Below are 27,678 nucleotides of genomic sequence, written 5' to 3' on the forward strand. Positions count from 1 at the left end.
ATGAAGTTAGAAGTGGCCGCCGTGTCCACCGAGCCATGCACGTGATGGCTCGGAGAATAACAGCGGCGTGGAGGTGGGAAACGTTGAAGGATTTGTGAGCATGAATGTAAGTTAATATTCTTACTGCATTTTACCTTATATCCACCTGCCCACGGTCTAATGAGATTCTTCCATTTCACATCACAAACTAATGTGATCAGGCCCTGTGAACTTGCCAAATAAAAGGCTGCCACAGGAAAACAACACTGTCTTCTTATTGAGACGTGTGTGTAACGGGGAGCCTGGGTTAGGTTGCGCCATTAAAGAAAGAGATGAAGACATGTTCCCATGTTGGTTTTGCCCTTTCGAAGGAGAAAAATAGAACAACCCACGGGAACATCTCTGAAAACAAAACCCTCACTGGTCCTTTCCATGATTCTAACGTTTTCTGAACATCTGCTGCCCATCTCCTGCCTCCCCTGTTGGTGAAGATGAAGTGAGACCCAGTTTATGAGTCCCAGAACTTTCTAGATTTACCACTCACAATGTTGCAAAGCCAATACTTGCCCTGTGCCAGAAGTGTTCTTTCCATGAAGCCCTGTTGTATTCTGATTTCTCCCATTTGCTTTCATAGAAACATAAATATCTATTGTCCTCAGCTGTTTATGGTTTTAATATAGTCCAGGGAAGAAAAACGACTAAGCCCCATAAGGTAAATGATACAGAGGCAAGAATTTTTTTTTTTTTTTTTTTTTGCAGTACGTGGGCTTCTCACTGTTGTGGCCTCTCCCGTTGGGGAGCACAGGCTCCGGACGCGCAGGCTCAGCGGCCATGGCTCACGGGCCCAGCCGCTCCGCGGCATGTGGGATCCTCCCGGACCGGGGCACAAACCCGTGTGCCCTGCATTGGCAGGCAGATTCTTAACCACTGCGCCACCAGGGCAGCCCAGAGGCAAGAATTTGACAGTCCAGAAGAGGAGTATGTCCTGGGTGCCTCAGTAATAAGCCCCAGATGTGCTTGCTTTCACCATGTGTTGTTTGGACACATTGCACTGGCTTTCCCCGGGATTCACTTTAGATTTAGGAGGAAGGACCTGAGCGCTCCAGCAGTCCCGGAGCCAGCTTCAGACGCTTCCACTTGGCTCTGCTACTGTCAATTAAACCTCCCAGCCACAACTGCGTCTTCCCTTTCCAGAGTTAAACTTTCCTGAAATTGGACTCTTGCTTCTGGCCTGTGGGTGGGTAATCTCATCCCTAGTGTGTTATAGTTCAGTGGGGAGAATGACAAATGGGCAAGGCCACTCTCCTGTCCCCATCGGCTACTAGTTACAACCAGGGACTCAGCCCCTGTCAAAGAAGCAACAGCCTCTGGATGGTTTTGTTTTTGTCTTTGTCTTTGTTTTTGTTTTGCCTGACTGTGGGATAAAATATTTCCTGACTCTGGGATTAACAGATTGACCTGGTCCAAATTTCTATAAATTACCAACAAATTTACCCAGAGTTCTTAGCTATTTTTGCTTCAGTAATATTAAATGCCTGGAAAGTGCCCACTCCTGTTCTAGGGTCCTTTCCTGGCACTGAGGTTTCCTGGCTTTGCTGTTTGATTGTTAGTAGGTGGCTCTTTTCCAAATGAATGAAGAGATTCCATAATCTTACAGATACTAGAACCATTTTTCTAGCTGCATTTAAAAAATGGTCATGGTATCAGAGAGAAACTCTTTGCCTTTTTCTAGATCAGGCTACATACAGATGTCTCCAAGACAGCTTGTAGGCCAAGCACACAGTATGAATTTCCTATTAATTCATTTGTACACGAAGTGCCCACCTACATGTCAAATTGAGCCAGTTTCCATGTTAAAGTGAGATAAAATAAAGTGACAATCTGCTCGCAAATTTTTATCTTATGAGTTAGGAGAAGTGAATATTTTATCCTGTCTTATTTACTCTTGAATTGGCTTCCTCCTGACACTCTGCACACCTCTACTTGTTTCTCTGTCTCATAACATCCTTTTGGTGCGTGCTCAGGAAACAAAATAATTTTAATATGAACATAAGCAAAATCCTGTTCAAGGAGAAACATTTTTTGAAAACAACAAACAGCCCTTGTGTAATATATTCAGAAACTAAGTATAAATAGCAGAGATCACCTTCCCAGCAAAGGCAATCATTATTTACTTCTTTTAAATAGCAAGATTAGTGGAAACCATTGGAAATTGACTTCTTTCATAGACTTTGTGCACTAAGATGCTGCAGGCTGGAAGCAATTCTTTTTTTTTTTTTTTTTTGCGGTACGCGGGCCTCTCACTGTCGCGGCCTCTCCCGTTGCAAAGCACAGGCTCCGGACGCGCAGGCTCAGCGGCCATGGCTCACAGGCCCAGCCGCTCCACGGCATGTGGGATCCTCCTGGACCGGGGCACGAACCCCTGTCCCCTGCATCGGCAGGCGGACTCTCAACCACTGCGCCACCAGGGAAGCCCTGGAAGCAATTCTTGAAAGGCCCACATGAGGCAAAAGCCCACCGTAAGATCCCCTACCACATGGGCAGCATTTTTTGATTCTAGAACTTATTCATACCATAAAATTCTGCTAGAATTTACCATTAGCAGTCTGGTTTTATCATCTCTAAAGTCTCTTTAATAGTGAATTAATAGTTACAAAGAGTTATACTGATACACAACCTACGAACCTTTCATAAGTAAAGGAACTTTTAAGAGGCTGTTTGTTTGTTTTTAATGATCCTGAGTTCTCCTTAAAATAAAGTGTTTCACAAATTCAGAGTAACAACTTTTGCCCTAACTAGTGTATCATTCATTTAAAAGTTAACAACACTCATAAAAATTAAGTATATTTTCCTTATTAAAGAATTCTTCTTCAACATAAAATCCTGCATGTGTCACTGTTGAATGAAATGGGAATGCTCAGAGGCAGGCTTGGATGGTTGCTGTTACAAGTTCTAACTGTCCCTGTTTCTAAGGCTCTGGGGAGACTCTTAACATCTCACCCTCTTCTGCTATACCTCATGACACATCTGGTTGGAAACAAAGCTCATAATGGATATTCCATACCAATACCACAGAGATAATGAAAATAAAGTGACTGTGCTATAACTTAAAACAATGTGACATCTAAACCACCAAGCACATGATTTCTAAAAAGGAACCGACACACACCAACAAATGTCACCCAGTCCAATTCCTTTTGTTTAATTCATGCGTTTGCCTAGTTAAGCATCTTATTCAAAGCATATTTTAAATAATTCTATTCTCAGAATGCACACTCTCAGTAGGTGAGTGGACAGCTTGCTGAGGTATAAAGCAAAGCCTAAATTATGCATCTCACAAAAGGAATGTGTCACTTCTGCAAGTTAAGTAACAAATGGGAACTACTCAAAGCGTTATTAAAATAACTGCATTTCTAACCCCCTTTCAAAACCCCAAATAAACACATCTATTGCCATACACTATCAGTGTGTGAATGTGTTTTTCTAATCGACCTGTATCCCTAAGTAGCTCATTATATGGAGTGTTGTCATGGCAACAGGCAATGAACTACAGAGTTAAGTGGCCTCTATATTATGGTGATAATTTTTTCAGTTTATCTTATTAATGATCCCATAATGGTAGGTATTGGCTACTTTAGCCCTTTTTTGGCCCTGGAAGCCCCTCAGTTTAGAGCAATTTGGATTCACAAAACAGAACTAAACAATTAGTTTTGGTCTCTGTATGTATTAATAACTAGAAACGAAATAATATCTAGAAACAAGAATAAGACAAGTGTTAGACATAAACACTTTTGCCTTTCCTTCTGTCTAATGACCATGATAGTATCTGATACTAAGCCCGAGAGTTACGGTCTAGTATTTAAACCTCTGTATGATATGTTTCTACTTTTAGCAATGACCCAGTGACTTTCTGCTTGATTTGTAGTTGGTGATTATACCTTACTTTCACTCCTTTAACCTCTGTATGATATTCAAAAAGCCCCAAGCTAACAGGTTAAAACAGCCTTTAGTTAGATATTCATAGAGTATTTAGAGATCACTTCAATCCTGTTTTCATGAAGTAACAGATGCTGTGTGTGTGTCAGAGAGAGAGAGAGAAATTGAGACTTGGTTTACTGATATTAAGACAGACTGTTGCTTGGGGATGTACGGTTAAGTGTGTGAGTCCCTAGATTTGCTGCAGTTGCACAGTTTTTAAATAGCAGAGTCAAAGAAGGTTATCCGTAAGTCCTTTTCCACAAAGTTCTAAGTGACCATCACTTTTACCTTGATTTCTTAAGGAGCCAACTGAAAAGTATACCATATGGCATTTGTCAGAGGTTTTAAAATAATACTTATCATTTATTGAATCTTCTCATAATCCTGAACATGAAAAGGACCAACAAGAGGTGTGGCCTCTTCATGCCTGGAGGTCCTGAAGTCGTTCTAATCTCCTTAGAATGCTGAGATACCAAAGCAAGTACCATTTCCATTCATTTAGTTACAGGTCAGAAGTAAAAGCAAGGCAAGATGTGAAACCAGATATCCGACAGCCTCCGTTCACGGACTACAGGCAGCCCCCACTGGACTACCGGCAGCCCCCAGGAGGCGACTATCTGCAAGCCCCGCCCTTGGACTACAGGCAGCCCTCCCCTGACACCAGGCAGTTCCCTCTGTCAGACTACAGGCAGCCCCAGGTACCTCAAAGATCCCGTTGCATTTATTTCATTTTTCCAATCAGCAGACCTGTCATTCACACACACACACAACTCTGGTGCACTTATTTATGGTGCTCCACAGCAGTGAATGAGAAAATTCCAAGGAGAGGTAATATCACTCAGGCCTATATGCAATAGTTACATGTTTGCCCAGTAAACAGATGAGTACTGAAGGATGCGTACCAAAGTAAACAAGCTACCCAGCAATTCTTTTAATGACTGAGGAAACTGTGTTCCGATCTGCTCAGGCCTTTGGAATCTTGTCTTGCATTTTGCTGGATCGTGAAATCACATTACTCCTCACGATATCGTGTCAGTTGGAACACGCTAACTATGTGAGAGAAGAACAGAGGGACAGACCGGGGAAGCTTCTCTGATATTAAACAATTGTTTATTCTATCTTCTCCCCAACCCCAAAGGATTTTGATTATTTCACTGTGGACATGGAGAAAGGAGCCAAAGGATTTGGATTCAGTATTCGTGGAGGAAGGGAGTACAAAATGGATCTGTACGTGTTGAGATTGGCAGAAGACGGGCCAGCAATAAGAAACGGAAGGATGAGGGTAAGAGTGTTCTCTTTTTATAGAATTGCTTAATTCTGAAAGAAGCGCTCCTTGTGGTGTTTTCTAAAGGTTCGCCCAAACATTGTTTAAGAATGATCTCTCGTTTTCCTTCTTATGGCTTCTAATTGAAAACTCTCAAGATGGTGTTTATATATATATATGTTTCTCTAAAGAACAAACTAAAGAAAACAAAGTAATCTAAGAAATAGCTTGAAATGGAAACATGGCTCCATAATTTTTTGCGTGGTTTGAGGATTCGGTTTTTATCTGAGATTGAATCTTTTGAAATTTATTTTTAGTGTCATGCTTTTTTCTTCACATGGTTTTGTGTTTCTTTGGGACTACTTCTTTGGAGTTGACTGGCTTGGGCTTTGACGTTGGGCAGAAAGAAGCAGGAGAAAGGGGAATGAGGCTTCTTGGATACACGTTGTCCTTAAAGATGGTAGCGGTCAAACATTTTCCAGTTCGAGTTTAAGCTGAGGGTGGATTTTTAATGTAATAGTTACTTTGAGGCACCTGGTGGACGCGTAACTGATTCTTCCTCTCAAGGTACAAAACAAAACTTGCTAACGATACAGAACACTAGTCAGTCTCTCTCTATAAAATGTCATCTAGTAAGCACATAGAAAAGGTTAGTTATTAGAAATAAAATCTAGAATGATTCTTCTCCTCCCTCCTTGCTCTTTAAGTTAATACAGAAAAGCTGTGGTTCTCGGGTTCTAGAGCTTCAGATTCTTGGGCTGAGTTTCACCAACCGACTGCTCCTGTCAGTGGAATGGAACTGACATTCCTACCACCCAGTCTGCCATTTCTATAGTCTCATTTCCGAGTCAGTGAATCATCCATGGTGCAAAAGTAGAAAGTGTACATGTGTCTATTTTTCTCCATGCCTGTACAATCCCTTGACAACTGGGAAGTATCCAAGTTGGAATTTGAACCCAGGCAAGGCTGACTCAGGAGAATGACAGTCCCCGCCTTGATCCAACACCAGTCTCCTCTTACCCCTTCTGCATGTGGTTTTAGAATCAGTCTCTGCATGGTTTCTTGCCTCCCCGTTCCCACTTTGTTAACAATGCTGCAAAGCCAATTCACAAGTGGTTTGATAGAACAAAATTAATCTTTGTGGTGCAGTGGAAAACAACGCAGCACAGAAGCCATGAGTGAGATGACCAGAGCCCTGTGAGAGGGGACCTCCTCTTACCCCACAAGTGGATTTTAGAGGTGTGGGTTCCAAACGGTGGCCACATTTGATAACAAATGGTCGAAATGGCTAATCAATGTATTCAGTTCTCCCAAAACATAGAAGCCTAAATATAGAAGTACTCTTATGTAAAAAGAATACTCTTTCTATAAAATTTAAGCCAAAGCAGTAGTTCTCAGTGTGGTCCCTGACATCAGCATCCCCTGGGCATGTGTTAGAAATGCGGATTCTCCAGCCCCATCGCAGACCTACTGAATCAGAAACTCTAGGAGTGAGGCCACCAGGCTGTGTTTGTGTGATCCACCTCCAGGTGAATCTGGTACAAGCTGAAGTTTGGGAACCACTGAGCTAAAGGGAGGCTGTCATGACATAGGTATGGCACAGTTAGGATGTGTGTGGGTCAGGCTTCGTTCATTCCCCCTAGATCCTGTCCAGGGAGTTTTCCATCCTGTTCCAATGGTTTACCTCAGGTCCTTAAATCCATGGAAACACAGATTTAGAATTCTGTAGGCAGGTGCTCAATTTTAGGAAAGATGCCTTTTCTTCTGGCAGGTGATAAAAATGAGTCCTCTACCTGGGTTTCAGAAAATGGTATTTTCACTTCTTGTCAAAGATTATAGAAATAAGCAATATTTCACCATTTTCCGTGTCATTTTTATAAAGCAATGCATTCTTTCTGTGTACAAGCTGTCCAAAAGGAGTTATTATGGCCAGTTTTAGATATGGGTGTTTATTTTGGACTACTATATATATATATTTCTAGCTTTTAATTCTCAAAGAAAACAAGTCACTTGAAAGTCACAGAAATTCTGTGGATCAATTTTACTGTTTGATTTTATTTCTGATCTTTAAAATAAGGCTAAGGGGCCTCCCTGGTGGCGCAGCGGTTGAGAGTCCGCCTGCCGATGCAGGGGATACGGGTTCGTGCCCCGGTCTGGGAGGATCCCATATGCCGCGGAGCGGCTGGGCCCGTGAGCCATGGCCGCTGGGCCTGCGCATCCGGAGCCTGTGCTCCGCAACGGGAGAGGCCACAACAGTGAGAGGCCCGCATACCGCAAAAAGGAAAAAAATAAAAAATAAAAAAAAAATAAAATAAAATAAAATAAGGCTAGGAACTTGGCAGGGATGAATGGATGACTTTTTTCTGCTTTTAAGGGTTATACTTAATATTCAGATGTTTTGGATTTTTTTTAAGTTTATTTTATTTATTCTTTTTTTGTTGTGTTGGGTCTTTGTTGCTGTGTGCAGGCTTTCTCTAGTTGTGGCGAGCGGGGGCTACCCTTCGTTGAGGTGTGAGGGCTTCTCATTGCGGTGGCTTCTTTTGTTGCGTAGCACACACTCTAGAGCTCAGGCTCAGTAGCTGTGGTGCAAGGGCTTAGTTGCTCAGCGGCACGTGGGATCTTCCCGGACCAGGGCTCGAACCCTTGTCCCCTGCATTGGCAGGCGGATTCTTAACCACTGCGCCACCAGAGAAGGCCTGTTTTGGGTTTTTGTTACTCATGGATTCTTACGGCATCAACGGAGAACTTGTCTAGGGTAACAGACTCCATGTCAGGGAAGGAAACTACTTCATCATGTAAGTTCAAAGGTGCTACTAGATAATACAAACGTATTAACTACTGTTTGAATTTGATAAATATTTTGTATCTGTAGAGTTAAAGATCAACAGTTGTTCTTGATCATAGCACATAACTAATTCAGATCTTGTTTTCATGTTTATTATCAAATTTAGTCATTTAAAGCTAATCTTTTCTACCTTCATTAGCACTTACTAATTAGCAATAACCTTTAATTCACAGATGTGTTTGAATTATTTCAGCAAGGACCAGGATAGATTAATATTTGCATGACTCAATGCTTTGATTATTTTAATGCATAAACTCGATAACATACAGGTTACCAATTTGGGAATTCAACAGTGAAAATAATTAGGAACTTATTATAAAATTCCCCCTTGATACCGTTGTTGCCCAGATACATATAGATCTTAAATATCTGTGCAGATGATGCTTATAAGGCAGCTGTTCACTCCACGGGTATTATGGCTTGGTAAAGTTCCAAGACTTCTGAGAAAAGTAGGTGAACTAGACATTCACAGGTTACATTAAAAATAAGCTCAAGAAGAAGAGAAGCTAGCACCAGGTCCTTCCCAACCTTTAAAACACTCAGGCATATTTCTTCGTGTTAACTGTGATTCCTTCACCTTCAGTGTTCATGCATTATTGCCTCTGTGCCCAAACTAAACACACGCTTTGTGATCAGGTAAGTTTGGAACACACTGTACAGTTTTGTTTTGTTTTGTTTTTCCTTTTTTCATGATCAGAAACAGAAGGGAAAAGCTAGGAAGTGCCTGGCAATAGCAGGGTGTCTTAGATTAAACTCAGTACAGTAAAATTGCCCAACTCAGAATTACTGCACAAGAGCTGGGTGATTCTGAAAATCACTTCATGTAACAGTTAATGAATTACTGTGCCCGTGGATTAGGACTATAAGTAACACTAGTTTTGAACACTGAGTTAACGCACCAGATGTTAGTCTCTGAATCTGAGGCTTTTCCTGGGCCTTTTATGTTAGTCTTGGTTGTAGGACAGTGATGGTATGCGCCTGTTTAGTAGTACAAGACTTTGCTAAGATGACAGAGAAAACCAGGTAAATCCGATGTCAGAGGAGGTGGCTAACAGAGGTGTAAAAACATCCCTCTCACACTGGGAATGTTAAGAACTGATGGCACAGATACGTATTTTTAAAGCATGTCTTTAGGCATCCAACGGATATCCTAGGCATCCAAGAGAAATACCAGAGTTCTTCCCACCTCAGGTGTCCTTTTATGGATCTGGTGAGGGACAGGTGGGCATATCCCAAAAGTGAGTCCCAGGTGAATGATTTCACTCTAGTATTTCTGGGCACCTGCAGCAGAGAGAATCATCTTAGCAGAGATCTTTGGCAAGTTAGACTGTCTGACTTTCAAATTGATTAATAAGTACTCCCACAGAACATGAATTATCACTTTCCTCCTCCTCGGAAAGTATTGTATGTTTACTCAGTTTTTTGGTTAAATAAATACTTTCTTTCCACTTGATGAAACAGGTATCCTGATAAGGTATCCTGATGAGGTCAATGGGTTCCCTCAAAACATGAGAACGTACCGACAGCAAACCACAATCAGAAAGTAGTGGGGAAAATAATGGCTCCTTCTGAGGGTCAGATTTACAAGCCAGGTCTAGATACAGGGGAGAGGATAAGAAAATCTTTTTCAGAAGATCAATTGAATGCTTATTTAAAAGAGAGATTCTAGAACCTCCTTTATCAGAAACATATAAATGTAACAATAAATGAATTTAAAGATTTACTAAAAATATGACTATTTTGATCCCTTCTAAACCCTCAGCCCTGCTCTCAACCTCCAAAATAAGCAAACATGATGCATTTGCTTTATTAAATTTAGAAACATCAATTCACTTTGTTGAACCTCAGTGCCTATAAAATAGGAAGAATTATATCTACCATATAGAGTTTTGGGGAGGATCTGAGCAGTTTTTCAGGTGGTAGAATTAATTTTTCTTATTAAGACAAAGAAGTGAGGTATTAATTTGTGAGTGACTTATGATATTGAGAGAGGGACTTAGATATTATGACATGTCATGATATAGAACTTGAATAGAATAGTGCAATTAGCATAAACACCAAGAAAAACAATGTGAAACATAATTACATGAAATATTCACTTCATAAAAAAAAGAGAGTAGCAAGTTTTGACTTTAATTAGTAGCTAGTGTTTCAACATCAATTAATATGATGTAATAAACGTTAAAGAGACAAAACAAAACACAATCAGTAAATGTAGACAGTAAGGGGAATGGGAAATAGAAAGATAATCGTCTTGTCTGATTGCTTTTCCTCAGTCATTCAAGAAGGCTAATATCAGAAGAGAAACACAAATGACATTCAGATTTCAAGGAAAAGTGTAAGAAAGTATTAGAAAATAGTAATGGATCTGTTTTAAAAAGAAGACTTTTTAAGTTTGTAAAATAGTCTAATAAAGTTGAGAGGGATATAATTTTCATAACTGATGAATAAATCTCTGGCACAACACTCTTAGGGACATAATCTAATTAAAAACTGAGAATAAACAGAAAACACAGGCAAAGAATAATGAACATATGAAGTAATTTGCTGGTGAAGCTTCCTAAGAAACCAGGAGACTTCTGGAGGGAAGGGATAGTAGTTCTAAAAGTGCTTGAATAAAAATTGAGAGTTGAGTTAAAAGACATCTGAAAGGAGATCAAGTTTGCTCTTGGAAAGGTATTTTCCTGTTTCCATAAAAGTATAATATTTTCCCATTTCCATAAAATATTTTTTTATTTTAAAGAAAGAACATAACTTTTTAACTTCATCACCTTAATAACTGTATAACAGCTATCCATGCCTACTTAGCATTGCATAAACTTTGGTATAAAATGGTTTATCTTCTTCCTGAAACTTACATGACACAAAAAGTCAGCCTGCAGTAGGCCTTGGAATCACCAACAACATTTTGTAAGACTGAATAATGTGTGAAAAAGATACTTACTGCTTATCCATCTTTTTCTTTTTTCCATTTTTTTTTTTTTAATGAAAAGGAAAATTCCCTGATGGCAGCTTCTTTTATATTTGTCACTTCTCCTTCTGTGGTCCAGACATGACTAACCTGTGACTACAGAATAAAAGTATTCTGTTTTATATTGTTTTTATTAAACATAAAACCATTTAGAAGAATATTTCTAACATATGTAATGGTATATATGCTAACAGTGATTCAAGCACCCGTGAACCCTTAGCCCAGTTTAAAAAAAAAAAAAAATCTCCAGTCTCCTATGATTCCATTCTCCTCCCACTCTCCAGCCTCCAGAAGTAACCAGCACCCTAAATATTGTCACTCCTTCTAGTCTTGCCACATATGTGTGTACCTCTTAACTATATTACTTAGTTTTGTACACTTAGTGAACTTTATATGAATGAATCATACTGTACATGTTCTTCTCTGTGGTTTGCTTTTTATACTTTATGTTCATGACACTCATCCAGGTTGATGCATGAAGCTGTAAATTATTCCATGGTATGAATATGCTACAGTCTATGTTAGTTATCTATGGAGAGTTGAAGTTTTCTCTATTAGTGGACATTGGGTTGTTTCCAGTTTTTTTGCAACTAACACTCTCCTTGTACATATTTCCTGCTGCACATATGCAAGAAATTCTGTAGACTATACTATATACCTAGGAGAACATATATTTAACTTAACTACATAACTCAGACATATTTTCCTAGGTGGTTGTACAAATTTATACTCATACCAGCAATGTGAAAGTTTCCATTACGACACATCCTCGCAAGATTTGTATTTCAGACTTTTAAATTCTTATTCTGGTAGGTAGAAAATGACATATCATTTAGGTTTAAATTTGCATTTCTTGATTACAAATAATATTCATCATCTTTCCTTAGGTTTACTGGACTTTCTTATTCCCTCTTAAAGATGCCTCTTCATATCTTTTCCCCATCTTCTGTTAAATCATTCCTTCTTTTCATATTGATTTTAGAAGTGTTTGTATGTTCCTGGTGATAGTTTTTCATGTTGCAAATACTTTACCCCAGCTTATGGCTTATAGTTTCACCTTCTTTATGATGCCCTTTGATAAACAGAAGGTCTTAATTTTAGTGTAAGAGACTTAATCAGCCTTTTCCTTTATAGTTTCTGCTTTCTGTGTCATCTTTGAAAAATCATTTCCCAACTCATATTCTTAAAGATTCCCTACATCTTCTTCTAAAAGTTTTATAGTTTTGCTTTTTCATATCTGTCTTTAATTACCTAGAATTAATTCCTCTGTGTAGTAAAAGGAAGAAATACAATTTCAGTTTTTCCAGATGGATAACCACCTGTCACAGCATCATTTATTGGATTTCCTCTCATTTCCCCCATAATCTGCAATGACAGCTCCATAATAAATAAAATTTCTATAAATGCAATGGTCTGTTTATAGATTCTTTATACTGTTCTACTGGTCTATTTTTCTATACCTACATCAATACTATACTCATCTGCCTTTTAATAAGTCTTGAGTTTTGATGGAGAAACTGCGTGTTCCCTCATCCCCAGACATACATCTTAATTCTTCAGGAGTGTTTGAATGTTCTTGGGCCTTTGCCCTTCCGTATAAAATTTTAGAAGTTTCTTGTCCTATTGGGAATTTTATTGGAATTGCTTAGAAACCATAAATAAATGTGGAAAAACTTACATCTTTATAATATTGAGTCTTTCTGTCTGTGAACATGACATAATCCATTTATTTAGATTTTCCATAAACTGCTTAAACAAAGTTTCATAGTTTTTTCCATAACATAACCTGAACATATTTTGCTAGATTGATTCTAGGCATTTGCATGTTTTACTTTTACTTTTGTATTTTAATGTAATATTGAAATTAACTGTGTTACCAGTGAAAAGAAAGACAGTTGATTTCTGTATATTGATCAATTATATCATGCAAAATTACTAAACTCTTATTAATTCAAATAAGTTATCTGTAACTTCCTCTGGATTTTCTATATAGATAATCACATTTTCTGCAAATAATGAGAATTCTGTGTCTTCCTTTTAAGTCTTTTTATTTCTTTTTCTTATTTTACTGCATTTACTTGGTTTTCAGTATGATGCTGAATAGAAGTAGTCAAACAAGCCCTCTTATTTTATTTCTAATCTTAAAGGGAATGCTTTCACCATTAAACATAATGTTGAATGATTTTATATAAATAACCTTTATCAGATTAAGAATGTTCCATTCTATTACTAGTTTGCTAGAGAGTTAATTATGAATACATGTTGAATTTTATGTACTATTTCTACATCCATAGAAAGTATATGATCTCTTCCTTTAATATGCTAATGAACATGATTAAGAATATTATTAGTATATTAATGGACTATTATGTTAAATCATTCTTGATTTCCTCAGTTAAGCTATACTTATTCATGATGATCTTTTTTATGCATTGCTCAATTCAGTTTTCTGTTATTTCCTTTAAGATATTTGCAGCTATGTTTGTGAATAAGATTAGCCTGTAATTTTCTTTTCTTATAGTGTTGGTGAATGATTTCAACATTAGTGTTATACTAGCCTTATAAAGTGAGAAAGAATAATAATGCCTTTTGTTATTGTCATTGCTGTTGTTATCTGGAAAAGTTTAGGTTAAGAATTGTCCTTGAATGTTTGGTAGAACGCACCTATAAATCCATCCAGGTCTGGTATATTTTTTGTGTGTGAAAATTTTAAACCACATTGCATTTCTATAATAATTAGGGTATTCAGATTTTCTATTTCTTCTTAAGTCAGTTCTGATAAATTTCTTTTTTTCTGATAATATATTTCATCTTAGTTTTCAAAGTTTTTATAATATTATCTTATTATATTTTTAATATTTAAAGCATTTGTATTTATGTTCCCTTCTCATTTATTTGACTATTGTTTATTTGTGTATTCTTTCTGTTTTTCTTTATTAATCATGCGAGAGATTTGTCCATTTTTTATTCTTTTAAAGAACTAGCTTACATATTTTGTTCTCTTGCTTATTCATTTGTTTTTATATTTAATATTTCTCTGCCTCCATTTTCTTTGGGTTTACTCTGTTCTTATTTTTCTTGCTCCTTAAGTTGGATGCTTAGCTCAGTACTTCTGAAGTTTTCTTTATTTCTATTGATCATGTATGAATTTAAGGCTGTAGTTTTGATATGTAGTATGTTCATTATTTTAAGTTCTAAATATATTCTAATTTCCACTATGATTCATTCCACTATTTCTTCTTTGATGCATGGATTATTTAGAAGGTGTTTTTGGTTTTTATTCCTAAAAGTATGGGGATTTTCTGGTTAGTTATCTATCTTTGATTTTTAGTGTAATTCCATTGCCATCAGAGAATATATTCTATATGATTTCAATCTTTCAAATTTATTGTGGCTTACTCTTTGGCCTTACATGTATTCAGTTTTTTGTATATGATCCATGTGTGCTTGAAAAGAATGTGCATTCTGTAATTACTGAGTGCAGTATTCTATAGATGTATTCACTGGATAAAGCTTGATTATTGTATTATTCAAATATTCTATATTCTTACTAATTTCTATGTATTTGATCTGTTAAATATTGATCTAGGTGCTTTAAAAGTTTTTCTTTTTTTTGTTAAAGATCTTGTAAATTTTTCTTTCATCTGTCAAGCTTTGCTTTGTATGTTTTAAAGCCATGTTATTTGGTATATTTTCCCGATGAATTGAATCTTTTATCATTATGCAGCAACCTACCACATCTCTGTCAATACTTTTTACTTTCAAGCCTGTTTTGTCTGATATTAGTAAGGATACCTTTCAACCTTTCTGTGTCCTTATATTTTATGTGTTTCTCTGGTCTATGTAGCTAGTTTTCTATTTTTTTTCACGGCATATGTTAGCTAGATCATTTTAGTCAATTTATATTCATTTTGATTACTAATATTTTTATTGATTTCTATCGTTTTATCCTGTCCCTTTTCTGTCTCGCTCTCTTTATTCTTTTTACCTTACTTTGAATAGTCTGGGTTTCCAGTTCACGCAGGTATCTCGTTCATAGCCCCAAGCTGTATTTCCTATCCTTGATGCCCATCCATCACAATGGAAACTCAGGTTTCCCAGGAAAAGGTAAAGCTCCCTTTGGCATTTGTTTGCCTTCCAGGAGTCCCACATTCACTTTGTTTTTGGCATCAGGGGATTCTTTCGTTTCTTGCCTGTTCAGCAATGGTAAGGTTATTCAGGGTATCTAACCCACCATATTGCTAGAAACAGAAGTTTATGTCACATTTACCTTTAATGACCAAATTATGATTGCTGAAACTATATCCAGTCTTAGAGCTGGCAGTTAGTCTCCCTCTCCCATTGTCTTCACGTAGGAGCCCCAGAGGGCAACCTACATGTGCCCACTGCTGTCGCTCTGTAGCCTGTCTTCCTCTCCAGCTCCAGTTCCACGGGTGAGGGTCCCCTGCCCACAAAGCCACTGATGAGTTCTTGCTACAGTCCCACCTGAGGCCTCCACAGCTTGGGCCTTGAGTGTGATGCACACACTACTGGGTCCTGGGCAGAGAGAATTATGATCTCCTCCTCACCCTCTGCCACACTTTGCCTCTTCAGCACTGTGGCACCTCTGCTTGGCCCACAATCTCACAAAGGTGAGGGGTGGTCACAAAGCTCACTGCCTGCAGCGACCAGGCAGGGAACATATACAAGTGAAGAATGGAGGGCCTGGACTTCCGTGGTGGTGCAGAGGTTAAGAAGCCGCTTGCAATGCAGGGGACACGGGTTCCAACCCTGGTCCGGGAAGATCCCACATGCCTAGGAGCAACTAAGCCCGTGCGCCACAACTACTGAACCTGCATTCTAGAGCCCGCGAGCCACAACTACTGAAGCCCGTGCGCCTAGAGCCCGCGCACCGCAACAAAGAGCAGCCCCCGCTCACCGCAACGAGAGAAAGCTTGTGCGCAGCAACGAAGACCCAACACAGCCCAAAATAAATTTTTTTTAAAAAAGGAAAGAATGGAGGGCCCTTGACCCTCCTGAAGAGCAGTCTCTACTACCCAGGCCAACTGTGGATCCATGGTAACTCTGGCTTCCTTCTTCTAAGTCTTTGAATTTTCAAGAGAAAGCAGAAGTCTGTATTTTAAAGAATTAACCAGATTTGAAAAAAAAAGTTTTTTCACTTAAAAAAGCTGCACAGGCCAAACAAACAAGTCTGCAGACAATGTGAGGTTCACAGCTACACCATTTCTGTCACCTGTTGTAAACGGATCCTAGAGCAAAGGGATGGCAGAATGGCTGAGGGCAGAGAGGGGGAAGGAGCTCCTATACCAGCAGGGTCTGAGGACCCAGCACAGGCAATCAGAAGTGATCTAGTGTGCACTGGTGTACTTTTAGGAGAGACTAACGCAGAAATGCCTGAAATGCCTCAGAAATGTGCACGGTGAGGAAAATCTGTGTCAAATTTTGATCTGTGCCTCCTCTTCATATTTGAAATTTTAAAGATGGTTTTCACTCCTAGAAAACTTACCTTGATGGCCCAGATTACTTTGTGTTTGTCATTTCCCACCAGATCTTAGAGAAATCACTTCTGGGAGGGGACACATTTAGTAGTGTGCAGATTCCTGGTGACCACTCAGAAGAATCCCACCTTATCTTCCACGGACTGAGTTGCTTGTCTGGCCCATGAATGTGTGGGCCTGCCACCTGCCTGAATTGGGGGAGGAGCCCCTTTCACATCTTGCTCATATCCCGTCACTGGGTTTGAATGGCATGACATCCCATCTTGAATGAGTGTGCCCTTGAGTGCAGAAAAACAAAACAAGGAGGCTGTCTCCCTTAGCAACAAGAGACGCTCACACAGAATTTCCCAGTGCGGGAGAAAGTTGGGTTAAAAATAGTGAGATACACCTACCCATGGGCCTATCTCAGTTCGAAGAGTCTATCTGTGGTCATTGACATACATTTAAGAACTACGTTCATGGGACTTCCCTGGCGGTCCAGTGGTTAAGACTCCGCCTTCCAATGCAAGGGGTGCAGGTTTGATCCCTGGTCAGGGAGCAAAGATCCCACGTGCCTTGCAGCCAAAAAACCAAAACAGAAGCAATATTGTAACAAATTCAATAAAGACCTTAAAAATGGTCTACATCAAAAAAAATCTTTAAAACAAATTAAATTTAAAACAAAAAGAACTACGTTCACTTCATTTGTTTTCAATCACCTAATCTAAGATACTTTCATTGTCTCTTAAGTTTATTCGATTTCTTCCTTAGCTTGAAGACCAGCTTAGAGGGAAGTTCTTACCTGTCTTAGTGACTTCATAGGCCAATCCCTATCTTGGTCCCTTTCCTTTTTCCTCAGTCTTCTCCTCCCTTATAAGAAAATGTGTGGTAGTCAAAATGGCAGGAGCCGGACAGACCTGATATTCAAACACTGGCTCAACAACTCACTGGCAGTCTAGCTCCGACCTTGGATGAGTTACCCCATCAAGGGCTTATAGCTGCCCTGTGGCATCAACCAAATACCAGGCCTCCTGTGGGCAGCTTCAGGGACATGCACATAAGGTAGAGAGGGAAAAAGTGTCCTCCTAGCCAGCAGGACCAATTCAGTCAACCCTAGCAACCCGTAGAATGATAACATGTCCACATATCCCATAAGTTAGTTAACAGAGTCAATTTTACTCATCTGTAAAATGGGGTGATATCTTCCAGGAAAGGTAAAGTGCCTGCTTCAATATTCCTGAGTTTCCTCCTTTCTCTCTCATTCCTTCTCCCCAAGACCTGTACTTCTATTAAAATCCTCAGTGCTCTAAGCCTGGAGATACAGAATACATTTTTTAAGTGTGCATGTCAAGAGGCTACGAAAGCTTTGATACACCAATCAACGTGTATTTACCGCCCCCCTCACCCAGTCTGTTAGATAAAGGGGCTCCTTTTCAAAACACAAAGCTGGTCTATCTGCCCATTGCTTAAAGCCCTTCAGCGGCACCCCATTTCTTTCAGGGTAAAGAGCAGACCCGTCGCAAGGCTTGTCCGCACCCTGCATGCTCCGGCCCTACCTCCCTCCCCAGCTCAGCTCACCCGGGCTCCCCTGCTTTCGGTGAAACCGGCACCCGGGCTCTCTGAGTCTCCGACAGTTCGCGTGCTTCCCTCTCCTCTTCACCCGGTTACCTCCTTCTTGTTCTTCTCACTCCAGCGCAAGCATCTCGGCCCCAGAGAAGGCTTCTCTTCTCCCCTCTCCAATCAGGTCCCGTCCGCCTGTCGCAGGCTCTCTCATCTATGTCGTAACGTCTTTCATGGTGCTCGTTTTACATTTCTGTGTGTGATGATGGTATGAAGTCTGTCTCTCCAGAGTATAAGCTCTGGGAGAGCGGGAGCCATGTTGCTGTGCGCTCCCCACTGTACCCTCGTGCCCTGTGCTGTGCCTGACACATGGGGGGTGCTCAGGGAGTATTTCCTGCTGAATGAATGCATGAAAAGAAGCCTTTGACGTGCAGAACACGACAGGTAGGCTCACTAAGTACGTGGCCACAAAGGCTCCTGATGAACCAGGACATGGGATTCCATAGACAACTAAGTATATGAATACAAGAGACAAATGCAGTCGAACTCACGGTGAGCTTTTTACGCCGTAGTGCCTCACTGTAAATGCACCATCCTTTTTGCGCTCTGTTTAATTGTTGTAGATTTCACAGCATCAGTGAGACAGCATATGTAAAACCTTACCGCGCCTAACAGTCTTTTAATGCCCTTAATCTTTAAACTATATTACAGTTCATACCTTGTTTTCCTCATCTGTAAACTCCCTGTCACCAAATGTGAATGACTAGGTAAGAGTGGAAAAAAAAGTAAAAGGAGGTCAAACAGGAAATAATGAAGAACTTCAAAAGCATGAGGTATGCAAAACATGGCAGAATAAAGGTTTACAAGACAGGTGTGCTGGAGCCTATTAGAAAAGGTCCACGGGGGAGCAGTGCAATTGGTCGAATGATGGGAAAACCAGAGCTTAGCAGAATATTCAAACTGCAGAGCTGAGTCCCATGAGGTCAATGCAGATAAATGAGGTAAGGAGTTGATAAAATCGAAAGTATGAGAGAAGAGAGCTAACAAGTGCTTAAGAGAGGAACAAAGCAGTCCAGCTGGAGGAGCAAAGCAATTGTCTGGGCCCGGGTAGGTCATTTCAGGGACCCTGCACTGCAAAGATCACCTACCCAGTATTTCATCACCTCCGGTTGCTGACACTCAGTAAACACAGAAAGCTTATCCCTGCATAAAGCGTGAGCCTTTACATGTCATCACAGCCCGTGTCACTCAGCCACCCATTGTCTCTCAGACATCACTCTGAATCACCCTTCAGACCATCTGCAAATGTGAGGTTTTTCCTTTATTGTTTGATTCTGCTCCATGCCTTTGGTGAAGGAAAAGAAAAACCTCTCACAAAGATCAAATCCACTACCTTTCTCTTTTCAGAGTCTGACCTAGGAACACTGTTAAAGGTGCTACACAAGTTCCTTTCGGGAATGAGGGAGAGCATTGCCTTGATTAGAGAAGGAAGGGAGCCGTAGGCAGCGGAGACGGCTCACTGGCGCTAGACTCCATTGTCAATTATTCAAGGTTCATTATCCCACGGTGGGGGGGGGAGGGGGGAGGGGGGAGGGCTCCGTTTCTCTGCTCTGTTTCTTCTATTGGATGCCCAACTTTGAACCATTTCAAAAGCAGCTTCCCATGAGGGCTCGTTAAAGGTTTGGTAAGGAATCAAAGGGTTAGTGTTAGGATTGCATCATGGTGGGGAAAGACACAGAAGAAATTGAATAAATTAGAAGTGAGGAGAATCTTTGCATTTTAATTATTCATCTTTTTTTTTTTTTGTCTATGGAAAAGAATGAGAACATTTACAAACCACTGCTGTGGTCTGACAAACACATTTTATTTGCTTCTTCAATGAGGGGAGGATCTGTGCGAATAGTTTCCTCTTTTATACTAAGCCATCACTTCTGTCTTTATCTGAGAATAAATCAAGATTTCTTTCCTCTTCATTTTTACAAAATGTCTTCCCAGTGTTCATGCAAATTGCCCGTCTACCTGAAGTTCTTTGTCATCCTATCTCTCCCCCAGACCTAAAGCTCTTCTGCTGGGTGGATAGAGAGTCACTCGGTGTGCTCTGTCTACCGTTCCACTTCTCAGTTTTAATCAGAAAAATGGGCGTGAAATACATCTTGATCGTGATTCACATAGGATTTTGTTTGCACAGCAGAGCAATTCAGAAGCTATCAAGAGCCAGGTGTTCTATTCTTCAAATGTGATTCCAGGCCATTCACGTTTCTTCTCAGAGGTGCCCCGGTATGTCACCCCTTTGGCAAAACAGCATCCTCATACCACAGCCTGTTCTTTCCCTGGGGCTGCTTCCTGGCACCTGCGCTATTGAACAAAGAAATGGCCTCTGTTCCTGCCTGCGGAACATTGCTGCCTCCTTCTCTGGGATGAAAAGATCGTTACTGTGTCTGACTCCTGGCTGATTCAACTTGACAAGACACTTGTTTTTCAAGAAGTACTTCTGTATATTGGGATCCACTACCTCTTGACCCTGTATAAAACAGCACAATCTGCAAGGCAGTCTTGTCTCATTATTGGCTAACTTTGGGAGGTGTGGACTGACATCCCTTCTAAATGCCTAACCTGAATTTCTGGCTGCCTGTTGGACGTGCAAGACACTCATTTTCCATTTCAAACGAGCCAGGATTTCTTGACATGATGCCATCTTAGTGGCTCATGTCTTTGTGTAATTATCTGCCAGAAGGATGGCTATACCACTAGGACACTGTCAGCAATATTAGTCTCTTGCAGGAAGAAAAGGAGACTCCTCAACCTATTAGCATGACTTTGCTTTGTAGGAGACCTTGAGAGAAGAATGATTGATCCCAGAAAGGAAAGTTAAGGTCAAATGTAAGGAAGCAAAGAGAAGTAATATTAATGAATATTGAATATTGGGTCATTTTTAAATATTGCCTTCCTAGCTCCAAAGAGAAAGGGCAAGGAAAACTGGGAGGTGTATCTGATATCAAAGGGAATTGGGGAGCAAACTGCTGAGTCACTGCTTGGAATTAGCTACTTAACTCAGGACTATGCTGGGTCTCAAGCAGGGGATGGCCTGGAGGAAGCCAGGACACACAGCCTCAATCTTTGTCTTCCTGGAAATGGACATCTACATTAAGGAAACTTATGCCAAATTATGTGTTCTCTTCTTTCATTTCACTGCCGCTGTCACAGTACACACCCTCAGCTTTGTTAGCCTGAACTATTCCAGTATCCAGATGGGTCCCACTTGTCTCTAATTTCTCCCGTTCATGCTTCATACTGCCACCCAAATTATATTCCTAAATTGCAGGTGTAATCAAATATCTTGTCTCCTCAGAAGTTTTCAGTAACCTCCCTTTGCTTGCAGGGTTAGATCTAAGCGTGTTAAAATTTTTTGTTTTTAATTGTTTTGTGTATAGTCTGTCCCTCTCTCTTTTTTTTTTTTTTTTTTTGCGGTACGCGGGCCTCTCACTGTTGTGGCCTCTCCCGCTGCGGAGCACAGGCTCCGGACGCACAGGCTCAGCGGCCATGGCTCACGGGCCCAGCCGCTCCGCGGCATGTGGGATCCTCCCAGACCGGGGCACAAACCCGTGTCCCCTGCATCGGCAGGCGGACTCTCAACCACTGCGCCACCAGGGAAGCCCTCTCTCTCTTTTTTTTTTGGAAGGTCTTCTACAGTCTGGCCTAACACAGTTTTCCTTCTTTACAAGCTACTCTATCCCCCCAATTTATACTCCAGCCACTGCTAGTTCTAGGACACACAGTGCTATTTCACACTTTCATATCTTCCCTCATCCTTTTTTTCCCAAGCGGAATTTCCTCTCTGTCCATGTCTATCCTTAAAACCCTGCTCATCTTTCAGGAACCAGTTCATGAAGGCTTCACCAAGTCCTACCTCCCACTCCCACCCCCACCCCCATTCAGATAAAGTACTCCCATCACACACTTTTGAATATATTTTTATTATGAAATATTGTAAAGTAGAAAAGAGATTATAGAATATATATGTGCAGTTTAAACAACAATGATAAAATAAGTACCCACAAACCACTACCCAGCTTAAGACATAGAGCAATGCCAATATATTTAAAGCCTTCTCTATCTCCTCTCCCTCCATTCCTCTATCTGCCTCAGGTAGCTCCTCCCCTGAAATCTGTGTTTATCATTCCTTTGCTTTTCTTTATAGTTTACCACACGTGGATATACCCCTGCACAATATACTGTTTCATTTCACATGTTTTTGAACTTTACCAACATAGAATTATATCTTCATATATTTTCTTGACTTTTTTAGCTCAACATAGCTTGTGAATGTCACCCATGTTAATGTGTATTACTGTAGTTTATTCATTTTCACTACTGCCTGGTTTCCTATAATACGAATATGAATTTATTTATCTATGCCCTGTTGACGGGCATTGGGGTGGTTTCCAATTTCTTAGTATTAGAAACATCACCATTTTGAATATTTCATTTAAAGGTCTCCTGGTACACACGTGCAACATTGTCTCTCAGGGAAAATTCCTGAATCTATTCCTAGGAGTAGATTTGCAAAGTCCTGGGATCTGGGCAACTTCAAATTGACTACGTAATGCCAGAAAAATTTCCGAAGTGTTTATACTAATATATTTACTCCTACATACAGTATATGATCTGTTGCTTTATATCCTTGTCAAAATTAGATATAAAATCAATATTAAATTTCTGTTAGTGTAGTAGATGTGAAATGCTACATCGTTATGGTTTTAATTTTCTTCCAGAGCACTAATGAACATCTTTTTATGTGTCTGAGTTATTCATTTTCCTCTTCTGTGATATGTGTGTTGATGTCTCTTGCCTGCATTTCTATTGTTATTGTTGCCTTTCCCTTATTGATTTTTATACATGATGGATATTGTATTTTTGTTGGTTACATGCACTGCATATATCTTTTCCCAGTTTGTGGCAGCTCTCTCTCCTTTATGACCCCTTTTGATGAAATCAGATTCTTAAATTTTGCATAATCAAATATATCAATATTCTGTATTATTTGCATTTTGGTGATTTAAAACATCCTTTCCTATCTTATGGTCATATTTTTTCTAGAGGTTTTAAAGTTGGACCCTTCACGGTTAAATCCACAACCCCTTAGGAATTGGTTTTTGTATGTGGTATGAGGTAGAGATTCATCATAAAAGATGTTTAACCACAGCACTTAGTTCATTTCAGTGTGTAGTTTAATTTAGTATGTTAGATTGTAAACACGTTGGGGTGTGATATTTTATCATAATCATCTCTGTATCCTCTGCTGTCTTAGCACAACACTTCCTCCCTAGTGGGTACTCAGGAGGGTCAGAATATCATGGCCGTTGGACACCTCCCCGTGCCCCTGACCTTACACTGTGCTTCTGATAACACTAGGAAGAAAGCCCTGTAGCAAGGAGCACAATGGCTTTTTTCTCCATTTTATAGGATATTTCCCCTTCCCCATCCCATCCTCTGCAGATGTTCTCATAAGCTATTCCCCTGTTCTGTTCTTCATATGCACAGCCAGAGACTGGAACTCGTAGATATCAGGGAACACTGTCAGTGGCCAGCCAGTTTTGTTTTGGCCCACAATAGCCTAATAGTACACCTTCCAGAAGTATTGTAGGAAGCCAGGGACAGGCCTCCTTCCACAGTGTGGAACTGATCCCAGCCTGCATTCAGATAATCCAGCATGGCTCAGACATCATAAATCATGGAGGAGTATCTGTTGTGTTCTGGGGTGCCAGTTTCCTTAACCACAGACTGGCAGTAAAATGAAAATTTCAATGGATTCACTTTGCTTTTCAACCACCAGAGTGAGTTAAGGTGGCACTGAATACAAGTATAAAGTTCTTTTCTGAATCATACAAGCATGAAAGGGAAATACTTCAGTTACCAGCCTCAATATATTCATGTGTGCTTATTCCATGCTTTCAATTCCAAGCAATTGAGGACGTATTTATTCAGTATTTCCCAGAATAAACATTTCTAGAACATGCAGAGAAACACTGGGAAGCACTGTGGGTGGCAGAGTAGCCTAAGGGAAAGAGCCTGGCTTTGGGCAGATCCCAGCTTAGTCACTTACTAGCTGAGTAACCTCAACTTCCTCATCACAAAATGGAGATCAAGACATACCTACCTTGAAGAGTTTTTAAAATAATTAAATGAGATAATTAATGTAAGTGCACAACACTGCCTGGTGTGTTCTCGGTCATCAATAAATTATTTAAGGGTGATGATGAAAAAGAGAGAGAGGAAGAGGAATAATGATTGATTTTGATGACATGACCCAATCCCTGTTCTTTGGAAATACTTTATGACAACTACTTTAATACATACTTTATGACAACTACATGGATCAATAACTCAGAAACAAAGTTGGATGCAGTAAGAGCTGTAATTATCATAACAGTATTTTCCAAGCCAAAAATTGAAGTGTGATCTGACAAATAAATGGATCCAAGAGCATATTAGGATCTAATATTAGAAATCAGGAATGTTTCAGAATATCTGAGACTAGCAGTCCCTATGGCTATAATAGAAGCACCGATCGTTTGCCATAAGGAAGATTAGTTTTGTCTTGGAGAGAGTTCTTAGAGAAAATGATATGTGAGTGGGGTCCTGATGTACTTTCAACAGGTTGCTATCAGGAAAGAGAGGAAGAATTTCAGATAGCAAAGGGAGTATCGTGGAACAGGATGGAAGACATGGCCCTATCCCCCAGATGCCTTTTTATCATATAGAAAAGATTGTAGATAATCCTCAGGACTCCAAAGACTCCCCTAGGGTAGGAATGGAAGCTGCAAAAATAGATGATGATAAAATGAGCAGGAACCTGAGTACTACCTCATACCCACACCTCTGTTTCAGTCAAAGCAGCTTTGTTTTTTTAAAAAATTTTATTGGAGTATAGTTGATTTACAACGTTATGTTAGTTTCAGGTGTATAGCAAAGTGATTCAGTTATACATATACATATATCCATTCTTTTTGAGATTCTTTATTCATATAGGTTATTATAGAATACTGAGTAGAGTTCCCTGTGCTATATAGTAGGTCCTTGTTGGTTATCTATTTTATGTGTAGTAGTGCGTGTATGTAAATCCCAAGCTCCTAATTTATCCCTCCCCGCCACGTTTCCCCTTTGGTAACCATGTTTGTTTTCAAAAATCTGTGAGTATGTTTCTGGATCATCTCCCGGTCTATCCATGTTGCTGCAAATGGCATTATTTCATTCTTTTTTATGGCTGAGTAATATTCCATTGTATATATGTACCACATCTTCTTTATCCATTCCTCTTTATCTATTCCTAAATGTTGATGGACATTTAGGTTGCTTCCATGTCTTAGCTATTGTAAATAGTGCTGCAGTGAACATTGGGGTACATGTATTTTTTCGAATTATGGTTTTCTCTGGATATATGCCCAGCAGTAGGATTGCAGGATCACATGGTAGTTCTATTTTTAGTTTTTTAAGGAACCTCCATACTGTTCTCCACAATGGTTGTACCAATTTACATTCCCACCAACAGTGCAAGAGAGTTCCCTTTTCTCCACATCCCCCCCAGCATTTATTGTTTGTAGACTTTTTGATGATGGCCATTCTGACTGGTATGAGATGATACCTCATTGTAGTTTTCATTTTCATTTCTCTTATAGTTAGTGATGTTGAACATCTTTTCATGTGCAAAGCAACTTTGGTTTTATATATCATTTATTGCCTTTCTCAAGTAAAATTTCATTTCTTAAAGACTTTCCATTGCTTACTGAAAGGGAAAAAAACCCATATTATTGGGTAGGTATGCTTAGCCCTTGCCTTGTATTCTATGACTAATCCATGTGGTGCCTTTGGTGATCCTATGATAACTTTTGTTTTAGTTACTTGTCTTGCAAAATTGTCCGAGTCCTACTTGGGATAGAGGTCAACAGTGTGGTGGATGTCATTCAGGTCTGGGACCAAACTTTGTTTTAAAATGAGGGGGCCCAAGGAGGATGTGGAGCAAGCACAAGCCAGCGCTGAATGCAGGGCTGTGTGATTCAGATTGTGGTTCAGACTCTTTTGTGGGGAAAAGAAGCCCTTCTGAATGTCTACTAGGAGTTGAGATAGCGACCTTGAACAGTTGAGCACTGGTGGGAAACTTACACAATACAACATGGCACCCTCCCAGCCTGGCCCTAGAGGGATGTACTGAATAGACAGGCTCCTTTGGGATAGGTATGTCTCGTGTCTGAGCTCCTTAAATTTCCAAAGGTAAACTAGAGAAGCCTCTGGAGGAAAAAAAGCAACTCAGATGTGTCATATGGGAAACTACACAGAATGTCATCATCTAAGAATGTTGTCACTGTAAGAAGAGTATAGGAATCAGTGAAGCACAGAGTTTTTAAACTCTTGGGTGTTTGTATCCCCACTCATTTGTGCTGGCCTTTTAAAATTGGCCACACTATTATCACTGGCACATCAAAGTGTCTTGGAATGAAATAAATCCGTGTAAATGTTCCATTTAGCTCCCAGGTATCCAAATGGCAATAAAACTTACATTTAGAAAAGGTAAACTAAATAGAAAATAGAAAAACATTGGAAATGCCCAAGAGAACGTGGCTGTAGTTAGAGAAACGGGACAAAAAAGGTATGGGATAGCTTTCTATGCTAACAAAGATACTGCTTCTTGATGCAGCAAGGAGGCTTATGGTATAAGAGCTTACAGAAGCTCATACTTTATATGGTTCTGTGTAGATCATAATAATAGATGACATAAATGCTCTTCTATTAGAGAGGCAAAACCTTACCTTTTTAGTGACATATTATTGCTTTCGAAAATTGTTGAGAATATCTAATTTTGAAAAGGGACAGATTGGCTTTAAGAAGTTCCCTAGGTGGGACACGGGTTCGTGCCCCGATCTGGAAAGATCCCACGTGCCGCGGAACGGCTGGGCCCGTGAGCCATGGCCGCTGATTCTGTGCGTCCAGAGCCTGTGCTCCGCAACGGGAGAGGCCACAAGAGTGAGAGGCCCGCGTACCGCAAAAAAAAAAAAAAAAAAAAAAAGAAGTTCCCTAGGTAATTCTGGTGCATACCTCTGGGTAAAACCTACTTTTGAATAGGCTAGAATAGGCAATTGAGCATTAAGTGGACCACTATTGTAAAATATACAATGTAAGGCCAAGAAAGTGGTTAATCTTTTATAACTCAGTTGTTTCCTAAATATTTCACTAAGCAAATTACAGGATGGTTAAAATAATTCAACTTTGATTTATATGATTCTTTCAAAAAATACTTTTTATTTCCTGAAGACCTCTTAAAACAGCTATGAGTTAACTTCTAATAAAATCTTTGTCTGCAAATTACAATTAAAATATTTGAGTTAGTAATTCATTCTTTTTTTTTTTTTTTTTTTTTTTTCTTTTTGCGGTATGCGGGCCTCTCATTGTTGTGGCCTCTCCCGTTGCAGAGCACAGGCTCCGGATGCGCAGGCCCAGCGGCCATGGCTCACGGGCCCAGCCACTCCGCGGCATATGGGATCCTCCCAGACCGGGGCACGAACCCGTATCCCCTGCATCGGCAGGCGGACTCTCAACCACTGCGCCACCA

At 39.9% G+C, this 27,678-nt stretch overlaps 1 protein-coding gene across 2 annotated transcripts in view; it reads left to right on the forward strand.

Moving 5' to 3' along the window:
• Positions 1-27,678, forward strand: part of MAGI2 (membrane associated guanylate kinase, WW and PDZ domain containing 2) — a gene marked incomplete at its 3' end in the record, with an annotated part of 1,305,599 nt that overhangs the window by 1,205,978 nt on the left and 71,943 nt on the right. For both annotated transcript variants that reach the window (XM_082632410.1, XM_082632411.1), the window contains exons 19-20: positions 4,460-4,655; positions 5,096-5,239. In XM_082632410.1, coding sequence (XP_082488536.1) covers positions 4,460-4,655; positions 5,096-5,239 — 340 coding nt within the window. The remainder of the gene's footprint in view (positions 1-4,459; positions 4,656-5,095; positions 5,240-27,678) is intronic.

The sequence above is a fragment of the Mesoplodon mirus genome, assembly GCF_964341445.2.
Source record: "Mesoplodon mirus genome assembly, chromosome: 9".
Taxonomy (NCBI): domain Eukaryota; kingdom Metazoa; phylum Chordata; class Mammalia; order Artiodactyla; family Ziphiidae; genus Mesoplodon; species Mesoplodon mirus.